The 17,385-nt window shown below is 34.8% G+C and overlaps 1 protein-coding gene across 1 annotated transcript; it reads left to right on the top strand.

Moving 5' to 3' along the window:
* The first annotated feature begins 414 nt into the window (after positions 1-414).
* Positions 415-1,704, top strand: LOC145669840 (ionotropic receptor coreceptor Ir76b-like). The gene has a single exon (XM_081738187.1). The coding sequence runs from the start codon at positions 415-417 to the stop codon at positions 1,702-1,704; it is 1,290 nt and encodes a 429-aa protein (XP_081594313.1).
* The last annotated feature ends 15,681 nt before the right edge of the window (positions 1,705-17,385 follow it).

The following is a 17,385-nucleotide window of genomic DNA, read 5'->3' as shown; positions in this document are numbered from 1 at the left end:
GTTATAGCCTCAAAGAATAGTTTTAACCATTATTACGATTTATTAGTGAATCACTCACAAAAAATCAAAGCTGATTCTTTCATAATTTTCTACAATGGATACACTAATTTTAGGGATACTTTAGTCAGACTGAAAAATTCTCCATTTTGGAACTCGGGTTGCAAATGTTTCGTAATCATATCTGAAAAACCACTCTCGGATTATTTACAACTTCAAATCCTAAATCATACATTTAACGAGCAAATACTAAATACATTAATAGTCACTAGAGAAGTGAATTTTGATAATACAAGTAATGTAAAATATCTAAGTTACACCACATATTCCAAGCCAGTGAGAACAAATCTAGTTAAACATCACTGTAGCGATACCAGTGAATACAATCTTACAAATGATGTTCTACTACCAGATAAGATGAAGAATCTTAATGGTGCTATTATTAAAGGTTGTAGTTATCACAAATATCCTAATGTTTTGTGGAAAACATCAAATAAGTACAATGAATCTGCAACAGGAAAAGAACCAATGCTAGTAGGGGGAATTGATTTCAAAGTTTTAGAGTTATTTGCTTCGTACAAAAATTTTACTCTGTATCCAGTAGACTGCTCTTGGCCTAAGAATTTCAATACCTCGTGGAATCCTTATTTGACTAAACTAGTTAGCGGTGAAGCTGATTTATACATCAATTCTTTACCTTTATATCCAAGAAATACTGAGGTTTTGGATTATAGTGCACCAGTATTCGTACAGGTACTATTATTTGCTGTTCCCAGTGCTCAAGAAGTAACTTTTATGAAATCTTTGCTCAGTGCATTCAAAGAAAATGTTTGGATACTAATTGTTATTACTGTTATAAGTACAGACTTGTTCTTCAAAGTGTTTGTCAAATATGTTGCTTGCAAAGAGCCTAATTCCGTAACGCAAAATATATTTTTCATGTACGTTATCTCGATATTCTTACAAATTTCTACTCAAGAACCAAGGAGTAATCCACTAAGAATATTATTCATAGGTTTTGCTATGTTTAGCTTAATTGTAACTTCAATTCTTACTGGACATGTAGCAAATATTTTAACTCTTCCGTTGTATGAACGTGAAATGGATACTTTAGCAGATGTTGCTAATAGTCAACTACCTGTAAAAAGTTTCCCTGAGCATAAAGGTGCCATAACAGATTCTGATGATCCATTCATGAAGAAAATGTATGAGAGATATACACCTGTGACAAATGTTGAAAAAGTTTTAAAGGACGTTGCCTATAAGCGAAATGTTGTACTTTTTGAGCCAATGATTTATCTGTACCACATGCTCATTGAGTTAAAACTATACGCAGGTGAACATTGTTTAGTGCATGTTGTGGAACAACCGGTTGTTATATATCGTACAGCATTCTATACTAGGAAGGACTTTCCATTGACTTCTGAATTTAGTGAATTTATCTATAAAATACTGGAGTGTGGTCTTCAAGTACGAACTGTAGATGATTTCATATTTCAAGATGAACTTAGGAAAATGTGGTTCCTTGCATCTGTTAAAAAAAATAACAAATCACTCACAATTAGTCGTCTTGGTCCTCTGTTCGTATTTTTCATATGTGGAGCACTAGCATCTTTTGTGTCATTCATATTTGAATTGTCTTACTTCAGAACTAAACACTACGTTTCAAAAGGCAAATCGATACTATGTTTACTAGTCCTTACGTAGTAGATATGATGAAAGCATATGTATGTTTTATCAACATGGTAATATTCTCCAATCTTGATATTAAGGTTGATTCGTTCTACTCTTTTACATTGTGAAGTAATTTTTAGACTTATGAATACGTACTAGTTAAAGAATATCCATAATCATAGAGGGAAGGATTACGGCCTTATTGCCGGTGTATATGTCCTCGTGAAAGAAGACCTTCAGCTGCAAGAGCATCTATGTAGATCACAGATCAACAGTTTACCTTAATATTTTACTCTTTTATTTTTTGTTTTATTTTTTAAAAAGGAACAAAAATCAAAGAGTATAATACCACGAATCTTTCGTCTCTGAGACGTAAATTGAGTACAATAACGCTTTTCTGTGACAAATGGGTTATCTCATTGTTCTTATATTCGGTAACCATTCGTGGATGTATACAGATCGCATGTGTACAGTTGTAAAATATACCACAGCCAAAATAGTTTCATCGTCAAAATTCTATATTGACTTATTGATCTTAGAGAAACAACTCTGGGTCCCAACATGACCCAGCTTAATGTCAATCATATTTGCTACTTAATTCTTGGTGAAACAACACCTTAACTTACCATTTAATAAGGTCGACCAAGCTGCAATGTCACATAATGAATTATAAATAAGGTTACATAAAAGTTTTGTACTGTTTAATATCAACAATAAAAGGTTTCGTACGTGTCTGAATACCTCACTTTTTTTTTTTTTTTTTTTTTTGCAGTGTGGCGCTCCACCTCGACCTCTGAGTGCCACTTGCGTCGACTTCTTCTAAATTGATCTTATTTCATAAAGAAAGTTATTTATTACAGGGTTAGCCTAAAAGAAATAGACAACTTTAGTGGTCCCCCAAATGAGGAGTTTTAATGACATGGTAACATAACTTACATGAGTTGTAGGGTACATCTGGAAGTTTTTGTGGTACAACTGCAGATGTTCAATGTGTGATCCTTTGGTTACAAGGGAAATATCTAATCTGTAGTCCAATTCTTTGCAAACAGGCATCATAGTCTGACTGCCCACCAATGCAACAGCATCTCTGATTCGTTCTTTGAGTTGCGTCAGACTCTGAGGGAGAGGGAAACATACACTTTATCTTTTATGAAACCGCACAGAAAGTAATCACACGGTGTAAGGTCTGGACTTCGTGATAGCCATTGAGTCACAGCCATGTTCTCATCAGTTGAACTGCCAAGCCACCGCCTAGGAAGAACTTTTTCACGGTAACCCCTCACTTTGGAATACCAGTGTGTTGGGGCTCTATCCTGCACAAGTATGAAATTGTCACTATCTTCTTCAAGTAGTGGCATCAACCAAAGTTGCAATATGTCCAGGTGCGTTCTTCCAGTAACGGTTTCTTCAAAAAAAATAACGGTCTATACACCGTTTTGGTGATACCGCACAAAACACGTTAACTTTTCGAGAGTCCCTAATCTGCTTCACAATCTCGTGAGGGTTTTCACTTCCCCACATACGCACATTATGTTCGTTTAGGACACAACTAATGTGAAAGGTTGATTCGTCCCCAAATGTAAGCAGCTGAAGAAAGTCATCTTTTTCTTCACAAAGATTTTGTATGAACACACAAAACTCTAACTGTTGCTGTTTATCAGTTTTACTGAGACTTTGCAGTAATTGCAATCGATATGGATAGAACTTGAGACGTTTGCGTAGAATGTTCCAGACAGTCTTTTGAGAGATATCAAGTTCCTCTCCTGCATGTGTCGTTAATTTCCTCGGGCTGCGAGCGTAGCTCTCACGAACGCGCTCAACTGTTTTATTTCACACTGGAGGTCTTCCCGTGAATTTGTTCTTACACAGGCAACCTGTTTCTTCAAATTTATGCACCCAGTCATAAATGGACTGCCGTGTGGGTGGTTGTTTCCCATACTTTGTCCTAAAATGACGTTGCACCACAGTAACTGAATTGGTCTTGGCATATTCCAGAACACAGAACGTCTTCTCAACTTGACTCGCCATATTCTTCCAAGCCACGTCAAGGTCAAGTTCGAGGGGAAGGCCGCTTACGCCACACACCCGTCACTGAAACAAAAGATAAACTGTCAGCCGCAAAACTTCAAGTACGTACACATGTAACACAGGTAAAATCTTTTTGCTCAAAAAAATACATAACATTTTATACATAGTAAAACTTGTCTATTTCTTTAAGGCTAACCCTGTATTTTCTACCAAACAATAAAATGTTTTGATCTATCCCAAAATGTCTCCAATATCAGCTTCCAGTGTGGTGTTCCGGCTCGCTTCTGAGTGCTACATACCCTGATTTCTTTCAAAATGATCTCATTGCATGAACGATGTTTTGTACAATTTTCTACCAACAAAGAAAAGTTTTGTTCCTACCACAATATGTCTGAATTAAAATTTAACCTTCTGTAAGATAAGATTTGGGATCTTTTCGAATAGTAAAATGCTTTTTTATTGTTTATACGAAACAATAAAAGCCCTGTTAATGAAATGAAATCATTTTGAAAGAAATTGGCTTACGTAACACTCAGAGGTCTAGCTGGAATGAAACACTGGAAGATAAAAGTTGAGATAGTTCGGAAAAGTAAAAAAAAAAAATATGTTGGTACAAAACAGTACAAAAAAGTATAATGCAATGAGATCATTTTGAAGGAAACCGGCCTACGTGGGATTCAGAGGTCTATTTGGAACGCCACAGTGGAAGATGAAATTTGAGATATTTTGAGGTAGATACAAAACTTTTAATTGTTGATGCAAATCAGTATAAGAAGTCCTTAACGAAATTGGATCATTCTAAAAGAAATATGCCAAATTAGCACCTTTAACGTCAAATTGAAAGTTGAAATTTTGGATATTTTGAGACAGGTAAAAATAATTTTATTATTTGCTCAAAACAGTACAAATTTGTACACAACAGTAAAATTTAGAACAACATTTTGCCTATAAGAATACCGATTGACTAATTGGAGAACACAATTATATTAAGTAAACCACACAGCGTCAGTTGCGCTAGAAGTGAAACTCGCACTCTTATAGGAAGAACAGCAGAAACCAAGAAAACAAGAATTAAATAGGAAGAACCAACTTTGAACAAAGGAAAGGATAGCACAAAAGAAAATTGTAGGATTAGACATAAAACTTCGGAACAATACTCTTCTATGGTTAACTATCACTTAACTTATTTTATACCTTAATATATTCGAAGCTTTGTTTGCAAACAAAAAAAATTTTGTAAGATGTTGGTATCAATCATATGTTTGCAATCAAATGGATAATAAATGAGACATTTCCATAAAATTTTAATGAAACAAATGAAATGAAATCTTTGAGTTTTACGTTCCACGGTTATGCCGGTTAGACTAAAGGAGATGATGATGATGAGAAATGAGTGAAATGAACAAAGTGGGAGGAAACGGGAGAACCCCAAGGAAACCAACGCACACAATATTTGTCCACCACAAAAGTTCACTTGACACAAACTAGGATGAAACCAGAGACCCCATACACTAGAATGAAAGCTCTACCACTGACGCCCCGTGGCCTCTTCAATGAAAAGATTGCTTTTCCTGTATGTAGACTATTGCAAGAGCACTGTTTCGCTATTTACGTATAGAAAAAATGCAAAAAAGGACTTCAATTTTTAATCAGCAACAGCGAAGAACCTTTCATGAACAATGATAATAGAACGCCATTTAGTCCAGGTGTATTAGAAAAGAGAACAAAATCTGTTCTGTCATATCAAGAAGGACAACTAATATTCTTCCTCTCACTTTATACAAATGACAACATGTATTATATTCAGAAACAATTTTATGTTTGAATAGCGTCCTACTAAAAGACTTACGTAACGCGTGATTAATACTTCCATATTCTTCAGAAGAACGTTTGTGATATTATCCACGATTTTCAAGGAAGATACTAGCCTCGACTTTTCCTTTTGTTGTACAAATATATTAAGAAAAAAAGGTGAGACAGAAATTATTTAATATTCTCTCTTATCCAGTGGCGCCTAAAAAAATTTCTAGGGAGGCACATCTCCATATTGGCTAAATTACGTCTTGTATTTATTATACGTAGTTTGCTATACTACATAAAAAGTTTCGTGAACCAGGGGGTCGGCCCCCACCCTGCCCCCTTCGGAGCCCACACTCTTACCTGTTTTCTGCTCATGTGTTTGGATAGCCCTGCCCAAAATTCGTGGTTTGCCTCTATCGATATAGACATCAGTTGTATATAACAAAGTTAAAATGTTCTCTCATACGGAAATAATAATCAGCCGTTAATCAAATCCTTAGAATGACGTTTCTGAATATGGCTTCCTCTGTTTTATCTTCAAAGAAAAGCCAGAAAAAACAGGAAGTATGGCACGTTATAAAAGGTAGCCATAGATTATCGACAAAAAAAAAGCTATGAAATTAACCTTTATCGTCTGATGCTTTCTTAGTGGCTGTGTCGTTAGCGTATGTATCTTCTGCGTGGGAGACCAGGATTCATTAGAGAATACTGTGTGAGTTCAAGTGGTTCGAATTCCGCTCTAGGTCCATATAGTCTCCGTGCTGAAAGAGACGGTAAACCTGAAATTTAACAACCACTCAATCGTTAACAACATGCATTGCAACTCAGTGCTTACATTGTTTACTAAGGAAGACAAAACAGAACAAATATAAGCTTTTACAGCTTGTATTGATTATGTGCATTCGCCTTATGCAGAGTCTTTTCGACGTATGATTAGCGTCATACTAAAAGCCTCATTACTCAAGGAAACAGTTATGTTGGTGCTAACAACTTAATTCTTTATTATCGCACAGTAGTATGTAATATAATTATCGACATTCATGAATATTCATGAATGTAGAACTTCTCTACAATGATTAATAGATTTCAATTATATATCCTGTGGAGATTCTCTACATTTGATAGTTTTTAATGATATATAATAATTGTACTTACGGGCGGTCCTTTTATAGTATGACAATTTTAATGAAAGGTATATATTTTCGCGCATATGTAATGAAGCATCTTGTTCATTTAAATAAATGTGATATGCAAATGACACCGATGAACTATAATAATATATACAGCTATGAATTACGAAGCGTACGGATGTTTTATAATGAAACAGAATATGACGTATAATGAATGATTTCCGCATTTGAGAATGTTTATGAAATGCAAATTTGACAAACAGAATATGAATTGCCTTTCGAAATGAAATACGCAGATCACACACGTATAAGAAGGCAATATATTTGTGGATATCCGGTTGATGTAGAATGGGATACCACTTGATGGACTAAGCATATTAAATATCTTGTGTTTTTAGTGAAAAAGAGTTATAGATTGGTTTTAAAACATGGATTTACCGAAACCTTTGAATCTTAGTACACGAGGTGAAAGTAATTTCACAGAATCGTTATCTTTGCCGGGCACAAAGTTTTGAATATTACCGGATGTAAACCCGCATCTTCCGCCACTGGAAACAGAAGTTACCCCGTTTAAATCGAATATATTAACATTTTTACCGGGGACAGAGAAGTTATTTTTTGTCAATGGCAACCGCATAACCGAAGGCACTGGGAACATATATATTGTTTGGGATACATTTTCATATAAATACGAAGTTTTATATATTTTAAGATATATTAGTGGAGAATTAGTTATAGTTTTGTAACTCTTTTGGTAGAAATGAGAAAATTTTGTATGTTCTTTAAGGAGTTTTTATGCGATAAATCATAGTAATTTACCTTTCTTGGTTGGAAGAGAGGAGAAAACGTGAATGAATTCCATAAGCGATGAACAAGCGGAAAGAGGGGATGAAAAATCATATTTACTTTCTTTGGTACAATTGAATAAGGTCGCAGAGGGTTTTATGAATTTTCCTTGTTTCATATTTTTGAGAGGAAACTTACGTCTTTGAAATGTCTGCAGAATGTAATTTATAATAATTCATGTCATTGTACCACCATAGTTGCTTAGTTATATATATTAAGAAAACGATGATACAATAATAGGGACAGTTAATTGTGTTTTCTGTACCAGGTAGCAAGGGTCTTGTTTTTGTTTCTGTGTGTGTGTGTTTGACCTTCGCAACTTTCGCACAAAGGATCTTTAAATTGAATATTTTTCTTCGTCTTTTAGGAAACAATATCTTTTATATGAGACTAGGTAGTGGGTTGCTATGCTTAAAATATATATTGTTTATTAACTAGTTAGTTGTGAGTTCACGTACAGTTAAATGAAAACAAATTTAGTTCATGGATGATAACCTATGTGTGTGTTTGTGTTTCTAAGTTTATTGTCTCACAATTATGTCTTTTCGGATAAAGAAGAGGAGTGAATAAAGTACGCAATTATAATTTGGTGGAACGAAAATGTATGAAGAAACGAAAGAATTTCAGGCACAACGTTTTGTACTAGACATATACTCTGAATGAACGAAAGCATTTCGTTTCAGAAGTGACTTATTTTATGGACAGTGCAATATACTGTTTACGAAGATTTGGTAAGGAAAGAAACAAACATTTTATAAGGAAAGAAACGTATTGTAGGTAAATAATGTTGCAAGCGTAATATGGATGAAATTCTGGCACAAATCTCACTTTAATCTGAGCACAAGACACCAACTGAGCACACAGCTCCTATTGAGCATATCGCTCCTCTCAAAGCTCCTCCTGAGCTTCCACTGAGCAGACAGCTCCTCTAAAAGCTCTTGCTGAGCCCAACTGAGCACACAGCTTACTTTAATATGAGCACAAAACTCCAAACGAGCACACAGCTCCGACATCTGCATAGGATGTATGATTCTCCAGATACCACCTTTGGCTATATTCAGTCGAACTAAACTTTACTTATGCACCTTATCTGGGAGTCGTCGATCTTTTCCAAGACTGCGTCATTGTTATACCTGTTAAAATTGTTTATGGTGAGTGCTGCTTTATACACTTTAGCTACAACGTTCTCTTATAATGTTAGGCTTTCAAGTTAGGCCTAACGACATAAATTTTGCTGTATATATAACTTCCCACTAAAACAAATCATTACCAAATTGTAAATATGAATGTATACTTTGTTACAATCTATAATTCAATTAAAAGCTGATAAAATAAAAACATATTTATAAAATACAGAACCATGAACATATACTTAGTACATCTCAGCTAAAACTATATAATCTGAATTTAAACAATCCACATAATACAGCCTCATTTTTATCTTCTTCAAATATTTTCACTTTGGCATGTGTGTACTTATTGCAGCACTTCCCAACACTTTGGCATCATTTAAACAGTGTAACTAGCGACATTAGTAGTGCGTTTGTTTTTATTAGGATTAGCTTTATATACAAATTGAAACATTTGATATATAATAAGGGATACCACTTCGAACACTGTAGTATGGTTAAATTGTTTTACAGCGTCAGGTAGAAGGCAAGCGGCAACACAATTGGTGAAAACTATTAGCATGACTGTGAACTATGGGAATTAGTGTGACGGAGAGACCGATATGTTTTATGTATATAATATTGAGTATGAATATTGTTATATAAAATAATGGGTCTGGCTTTCATACCAAGAAGATCATGCAACCGACAATTTAAAAATGTTTTGAGAGTTGCATATGATATTCACAGACAGCCAGATACGATTTTGTATTTTACTTGAAGTGTAATGGATGTTTGTTTGAATTAAAAGGGTATTTTATTTATAGATGTTGTTTGTAAGTTATAAAAACAACAAAATATTCTTTTAATGGTGTTACGGCCGCTAGAAAGGAAATAATTTAATACCTTCTCTTACAGGTAATAGCTAACATGTCCTCTATTTTCCAGTTGAAACAGGTGTTTGTAACTTTAAATTTCAATAATAAAAACTATTTTGAATTTCGATAATTTTAAACTTTATTGTAATTGTTAAAAGTGCTTCAGGGAATAGTATTTTAATGTTTTCGTTATCTGCATATGCAAAGTAGATATATTTGTGAGTGAATACATGACATACTGTTATAACAGATCAAAAGTGTTGTACTTACGAAATTAGAACTTCCGAAACCTTAAGGAGATTATATTGTGCAGTTTTCACTTATTGAATTAAATTTGGTAATTTAAGACGAGCTGTTGTCTTGGTCTTTTAACCATTGCAAATGTATTGGATGAAAATACTGAACTTACTATTTTTGGAAATTTTTAGTTACATTTTTATTGGGTTTTGAGTGATTGCGGAGGGCTGTTGTTTAAAGTGGAATTTGAACCATTACTATTGGTTGTAACGAGAAAGTATGTATATTGGGAAGTGTGGACTTCCTTTCACGCAGATGAGAAGTAGATTGTGTTCAAGATAGCATTATAAAAACGAATGTTTACAGAAGGAATTGAATTTGAATTACTATTGCTCACATCAAGATCCATTTTAACTGTGCTTGGGACTTTCGATTGATAAGTAAATTATATTTTCAACTGGTGTTGAGAAGATTTTTTTTTTTCGTATTAGGTTATCAACTACATGGTCGAATTGATTTTTAATTTTATGTTTATATAACAACAAGGTTATAAAAAACGGTATAATAACAGTAATATGGGTTCCGAACCACAATAGGGACAACTCCAATGCAGTTGGAGGGTATATGAACTGTTGTGGAAGACTAATTTTCATAGTACATAGCATTTCTTTTACATTATCGTAACTGTATTATAAGACCACGAGTGTTTTATGAATAATTACCTGATATAATGCCTTACGTGTCAGTTTTCGCACACAGTGAGGTATTGATTTAGTTACCTCTGTTTTAGACTATTATTGTAGGTTACAATTTAATGAAACATCTATTTCGTAATTGAGCAATTCAATTATTTGTAAGTTTTCAACAGTGATAAGTAATACTTTAACTCTGTTAAATGTTTAAAATGGATTACAATTGTAAGTTCAATTGGTGCGATTACATTGATGTTTAGTTTGAAAACTGAGTATTTAAAATTTGTTAGTTTATTATGTATACAGGTAAATGTTTCTATTCACACTATTTAAAAGTATTCATAATACAGTTTTTTAATGAAAAGAAAAGTTTATCAGAAAAGTTAAAAACATTATGTAGTATAAATTCCTGCTACAAAAATACTTTCTGAAATTTAGTTTGACGAAAAACGTTAGTAACAAAATATTGTAGTAAAAGAAGTTAATGTAAATTTACTTTGCATACTGCTGTAAAAAGACAGTTTCTGCATTTCAGTGTACCAGAAAAGTTAAGAAAAATGTGTAGTATTATTCCAGCTGGAAAAAAGTGTTTGGAGTTCAACTTTGCTCACAGAGCTGCTCTGATGCAATGAATGGACATATTAACAGCGTGGAATATAGTATCATTACTCGAAAACAACATCTGGATAAGTGATGCACATGTCCCAATAAAATGGTCATAAATACATGCACTGACGCAACCGCAGTCTCCAATCGGATGCGTTATAAGAAGCACCCAATGCATCCACAACAGCTGGAATGTTGTAGCAGAACACTAACTCGTCTTCTTCAGAGAAATAAGGAAGACATTCTCTCTCTCTGTGTCTATACCATGAGTAATGTGTCCCACTGGCCAAAAAGTTTTTCGAACGAAGTCTAGACCCAAAAACTTCTGCATTCTCGTCTGGTAGATTTAAATCTCGAACAAGATCATTATGTTCTGATTGCGTAAACGGCTGCGGAATCGTGTTAGGATAGTTGCTATCATCCACGCATGGAACATCTCCTTCACTACTACTAGATGATGATAAAATATCCATAGAGGCTGGTGAATTGGGAATCGGTAGATTTTCACCATGAGGAACGGGCCGAATCACTGAAGGTATGTTATCCGGATACAGAATACCATTCTTGTCTTTACCATTGTATCCTTTAACATTTATTGCACAGAAATAACAGTCATCATGATGGTTTCGAGGCTCCTTTCACACCATAGGTATTCCGAACAGCATTCCCTTCTTTTTACCGTTTGCCCAGGATTTCAGTGTCTCTACACATATTCTGCACACACTGTGAGGTGCCCACGATTTATCTTGATCGCCTAATCTGATACCAAAATAAGCCAAGTACACTTTCTTTATGAAACTTGTAATAGGGAGTCTCTGTTTGAGCACAGTTTTAACTGCCACACACATAGCAGAAAATATCAGAGTCATTCAAACATTTACGTGATGTCATTTTCTAACAATTGAGTCACTGCACTAACCAGGAAGACACAACACCACCAAAATAAGTACCAACACATTAAAATATTTTTAAATAGCTAACTTGAATCACCGCAAGTTATTCAAGAAGACACAGCATTGCTGAAATAAGTACATTAAAACTTATTTGTTAACTAGTTTAAGTCACTACGCATTAACTAGAACAACACAACACTGGCAAAATAAGCACAATAGGAACTTCTTTCTAAATTAGCTAGCTTCAGTCAATGCCCATCAACCAGAAACACCAAATACTGCTCAAATAAGTACTTTTTATTTTTTCAGCCCATCGAAGAACAACACAGCACTCAGAACAACACAGCACTCGCAAAATATCTCGTCGCAAGCGGTAGCTCATATAAAACAACACATTTTCAATACTATTATGGACATTTATAAGGAAATGGGCGTATAAATACCCAACGTCAAAGTAGTTTAACAACAGCATGTCAACACAATACAAAACAAGTGTTTATATTATTTTTATTCACATTCAGTTGCAAAATGAAAGATTTCTAACGTAAAAGTACATGTAAAAACATGTATGTGATAAAATGATTCTATAAAAAGAAGCTTCAAGAGTGTCATAGTTGTAACTTATGAGCTATAACACAATTTGTAACAAAACTTAAAATTGTATATTTCCGCACACATAAAATAAAAAAAAACAAAAGTACGAAAAGCACCCTTTTAACTTTTTAACTATATCATTTGTGTGCTAAGATAATTCTATTTAAAAAGTTTCAAAAGTTTCATAATTATAACTTACGAGCATTCGAAAAGCAGAAACGTAGTGAACTAGACCATACGATTTTGCATGTGATACCTTTACCACAATTCACCTATCTGCTTTTGTTATGCCGCTATTTACAGAACCTGCAAAAAATGCTAAATCTATCTACAGTTGCAAATAGAAAGCAGATTGGTGAGTTGTGATAACGGTATCACATGCGAAATCGTATTGTCGAGTTCACTACGTTTCTGCTTTTCGAATATTTTTATTTGTTTTGAAGATATTACAGAAAAACTCTAAAATTAGCGGTAGTTTAATTTCGTTGTAGTGAAGACCATTAATTACTAGTACTGTCTGTAGACCCTAATGTAAAAGTTTGAGGCACTGGCAGGCTTGTCTTATTACTATATACATGTTAGTTTTTTTTAATCAATAATCACGGCTAAATGCAAGTGTATCAAATAAAATATATTTATAATGTTTTGCATTTCTAGTATTATATTATTTAGTTGGTATATCGGTACGCAAAAATATTGTCTGTTTTCGGGAGGTTTCATAATAAAATCACATGTTTTCTATTATCAGTTTATTTCTGTAGAATGAAGAGCAGATAAACAGGTGTGAACAATTTTATTTTTATATCAGAAAAATATTATCCTACTTTTAAGTAAGTTTAATAAAATATTTCATTGTGTAATTAGATTTGTCAGTTACTATGTATGTTCTTAAGGACGTTCCAACATAAATTGGAAACATTTATAGAAACATTAGAGATATCAATTAACTCATTTTATTAAGATTATAGTAGTTGCCAGTAATATTATTAAATAGTTTAGATACTAATGCATTGGAAAGATGTAAATTACGCCATCATGGTACACTTTTAAATCCATGTGCACGTCATCCATTAAATTATAAATGTTTCATACTTTATCTTGGTTGAAATCCATCACTTTTAAGGAGTGTAAAGTAACATGAACAAACACTATATATTAGACCGATCAAATGTAATAATATACAATGTTTAACAAATTAGAATACATTGTGAGAAAACCCAAGCGGGGGTAATAACTTGAGCGAAGTAGTTTAAAATAAGTATAAGCTTTAGATTTTTAAGCCATTTATTCAAATAAACAGATTATAAGTTTATACATTTCCCCATTGAAAGAAGATAGGCATGTCACTGACTAAAGTACCAAAGAACTGCCATTATCTGAAGTTCTGAAAGTTGAATCGCAAAATTCTTGTACAATTGAGTTCCTCTCACTGAGATCTACAAAAGTTGCGAAAAGCACACATTGCCATACCACAACGTTTCACGTCATCCCAGATGTCTTTAAGCAAGTTACACGTAACAAAGAATATTTTGAAACTATGTCATAAAAATTATTTCGTTCTAGATTATCCCGTTTAAATTTCAAGGTTCGTAACTTTATATATACACTATGTGATCAAAAGTAGGCCGGACACCTGGCTGAAAACAATTTACAAGTTCGTGGCGCCCTCCATCGGTACTGATGGAACTCAACATGGTGTTGGCCCACCCTTAGCCTTGATGGCAGCTTCCACTCTCGCAGGCATACTTTCAATTAAGTGCTGGAAGGTTTCTTGGGAAATGGCAGCCCATTCTTCACGGAGTGCTGAACTGAGGAGAGATATCGATGTAGGTCGGTGAGACCTGGCACGAAGACAGCGTTCCAAAACATCCCAAAGGTGTTCTATATTATTCAAATCAGGACTCTGTGCAGACCAGTCCATTACAGGGATGTTATGGTCGTGTAACTACTCCGCCACAGGCCGTGCAACCACTCCGCCACAGGCCGTGCATTATGAACATGTGCTTGATCCTGTTGAAAGATGCAATCGCTATCCCCGAATTGCTCTTCAACAATGGGAAACAAGAAGGTGCTTAAAACATCAATATAGGCCTGCGCTATGAGAGTGCAACGTAAAACAACAAGGGGTGCAAGCGCCCTCCAAGAAGAATACGACCACACCTCCACCACCACCTCTGAATTTTACTGTTGGCACTACTTACGCTGACAGATTACGTTCACCAGGCATTCGCCATACCCACACCCTGCCATCGGATCGCCACATTGTGTACCATGATTCGTCACTCCACACAACGTTTCTCCACTGTTCAATCGTCCAATGTTTAAGCTCCTTACACCAAGCGAGGCGTCGTTTGGCATTTACCTGTGTGATGTGTGGCTTATGAGCAGCCACTCGATCATGAAATCCACGTTTACTCACCTCACGCCTAACTGTCATAGTACTTGGAGTGGATCTTGATGCAGTTTGGAATTCCTGTGTATAGATGTCTGCCTATTACACTTTACGACCCTCTTCGACTATCGGCGGTCTCTGTCAGTCAACAGACGAAGTCGTCCTGTACGCTTTTGTGCTGTACGTGTCCCTTCACGTTTCCACATCACTATCACATCAGACACAGTAGACCTAGGGATGTTTAGGAGTGTGGAAATCTCGCGTACAGACTTCTGACACAAGTGACACCCAATCACCCTACCACGTTCGAAGTTCGTGAGTTCTGCGGAGCGCCCCATTCTGCTTTCTCACGATGTCCAATGACTACTGAGGTCACTGATAATGAATACCTGGCAGTAGGTGGCAGCACAGTGGACCTAATATGAAAAATGTATGTTTCTGGGGGTATCCGGATACTTTTGATCACATAGTATATATATATATATATATATATAAAATAAAAGTGACTGTGTCTGTGACTTAATAACTCTTAAATCACCTGACCGATCTCAACCAATCTTTCAACATAGATGACGTTCGGACCTGGGATTGTTTTTAATATTTCGATTTTGACGATGCAACTTAGGGGAGGGGGAGTGAGGATTTATTAAAATGATCAAAAATGACCTATATTAGTGTTGAATCCATAGTTTCCGTGGTCGCTGAGATGAACAGTGACACTCCTGATGCTGATTAAATCCAAATTCTGCCCGCAACTGGTTGGATATATATATAATTTTCGAAAATAGCCGATATTGATACCGAATTCAGTTTTCGTTGTCTCTGAGACGAACAGTGACACTTTTAATGACTTTTAAATCCAAATTGAGTCCTTTATAACCCAAACAAAACGTATCTCCCCATGTGAAGAACGTGTATTCTGCTAGTTCTAAATATAACCATATTTTAATAATTTGTAAACACAAATTTAAACTCTCCTTTTCGTTTCCGAGATTTCGCTTTGTTATCAATTTTCCATTTATAGCTCCTGTTCTTCTACTTCCTTCTTTTTGGTCCAAGAGGAAAAATGAATAATAAAAAAAATAATGACATCACTAATGAGGATACAAAAGATTTTGTTTGGCTGTCATGAAAACGAAAACCTCATTATTTTCTGTTTCTTTCGATTGTTACTTTCCGATTCTTGTTATTTGTTAAGGTAAAACAAGAAACGTAAGAATAAAAAAGGAAGAGAAGAAAGAAGCGTGGTTTTAAATTTCTTCGGATTGCTGACATCTAATTGTTTCAACGAATGTCTCATCTTCGTCGGCGAAGAATAATAAGACATTTCTGCTAGTTTATTAGATTTGACGAAATACTTTTTCTTTTTTTCCTCTGAACGATTTATTCCGTCTAATAACTATGTATCTTCTTCAAATAGACTCCCACTAATGCTTTCTAAAAAGAGAAAAAAATATCAACCAAAGAGGTAAAGAAGCAAATAAAGTGTACCAGCATAAATTGATCATTATAAAATAATCTTGTGGGGGACAAATTTAATGAGAAAAAAGAGTTCTCTTTAATATTCGTAATGATTTTAATAATGAAGTTGATTTTAGTAGCCTTACAAAACATACATATTTTACATTCATTTATCTCTTTTAAACGAAATGAATGTTGCGTGCAAAAGTGTATACTAACTCCGCAAAGAAAGTACATTTCTGCTGGGACAAATGTTCGGTTTGATGAGTTTAATTCCAGTCGCTTGAAGCAAGGATGTTACAAAATAGAGGATTTGTCAATATACTGTATGTCTTCATCATACACTGAAACAAAAAAAAAACAAAAAAAAAACGAGCATCGACACGTCCGATTGACTACTTTCGTTTCCGCCATGATTGCTAGTTCAAAACATTGGGATTTTATTGGGCAGAGTAGGTGTGGCGAAACTGGAACTTATCCTTTCAAAATTTTGTTGTATAGGCAGAGTTTGTGGTGAATTATAGCGGTATAGCCAGTTAGAAGTTCTAGGGGAACTAATAATTTTCCGAAGGGGCGGAATTATTTACGTACTAAAAGCTAACCAAAGACCACATTCCTTAGCCATTTGCGTTAACACAACGCAACATTTGCATTTTAGTTTCCGATAGTCTGTATAACAGTTGTTATTATTTGTGATGCATTGCTATCCCCAAATTTTTCTTATACCGTTATGTAATGAAGCCACAAAAGTTACCTTTCACAACATGAAAGCATAATTAATTCATCATATACACGTACAAGTTATGATTCCTATATTTTGGTATATTATCTTATTGAAACATAGATCTTAACAGTACATGAATCTGGAGCCACAAAGTGAGGTAACAAGAGGGAGCAAACGGGCCTTATGCCCAGGGTGCTAGATTGGGATTGCGCAAAAGTGGGCAAATTTGGGGGGTTAGCGTTTTGGTTTGGTTGGTAAGGGGACGCTAAGGCGTGTTCTTGCCCTGGGGGACAACTAGCGTATTTGCGTCGCTGAAGCCATATG

The sequence above is a fragment of the Thermobia domestica genome, chromosome 14 (genome assembly GCF_964235325.1).
Source record: "Thermobia domestica chromosome 14, izTheDome1.hap1.1, whole genome shotgun sequence".
Taxonomy (NCBI): Eukaryota; Metazoa; Arthropoda; class Insecta; order Zygentoma; family Lepismatidae; genus Thermobia; species Thermobia domestica.
Note: the sequence above shows the minus strand (reverse complement) of the source record. Positions and strands in the feature narration are given on the sequence as shown.

Coding starts and splice junctions, on each gene's coding strand:
- LOC145669840 (XM_081738187.1), top strand. CDS start 415: ATGAAGAATCTTAATGGTGCTATTATTAAAGGTTGTAGTTATCACAAA.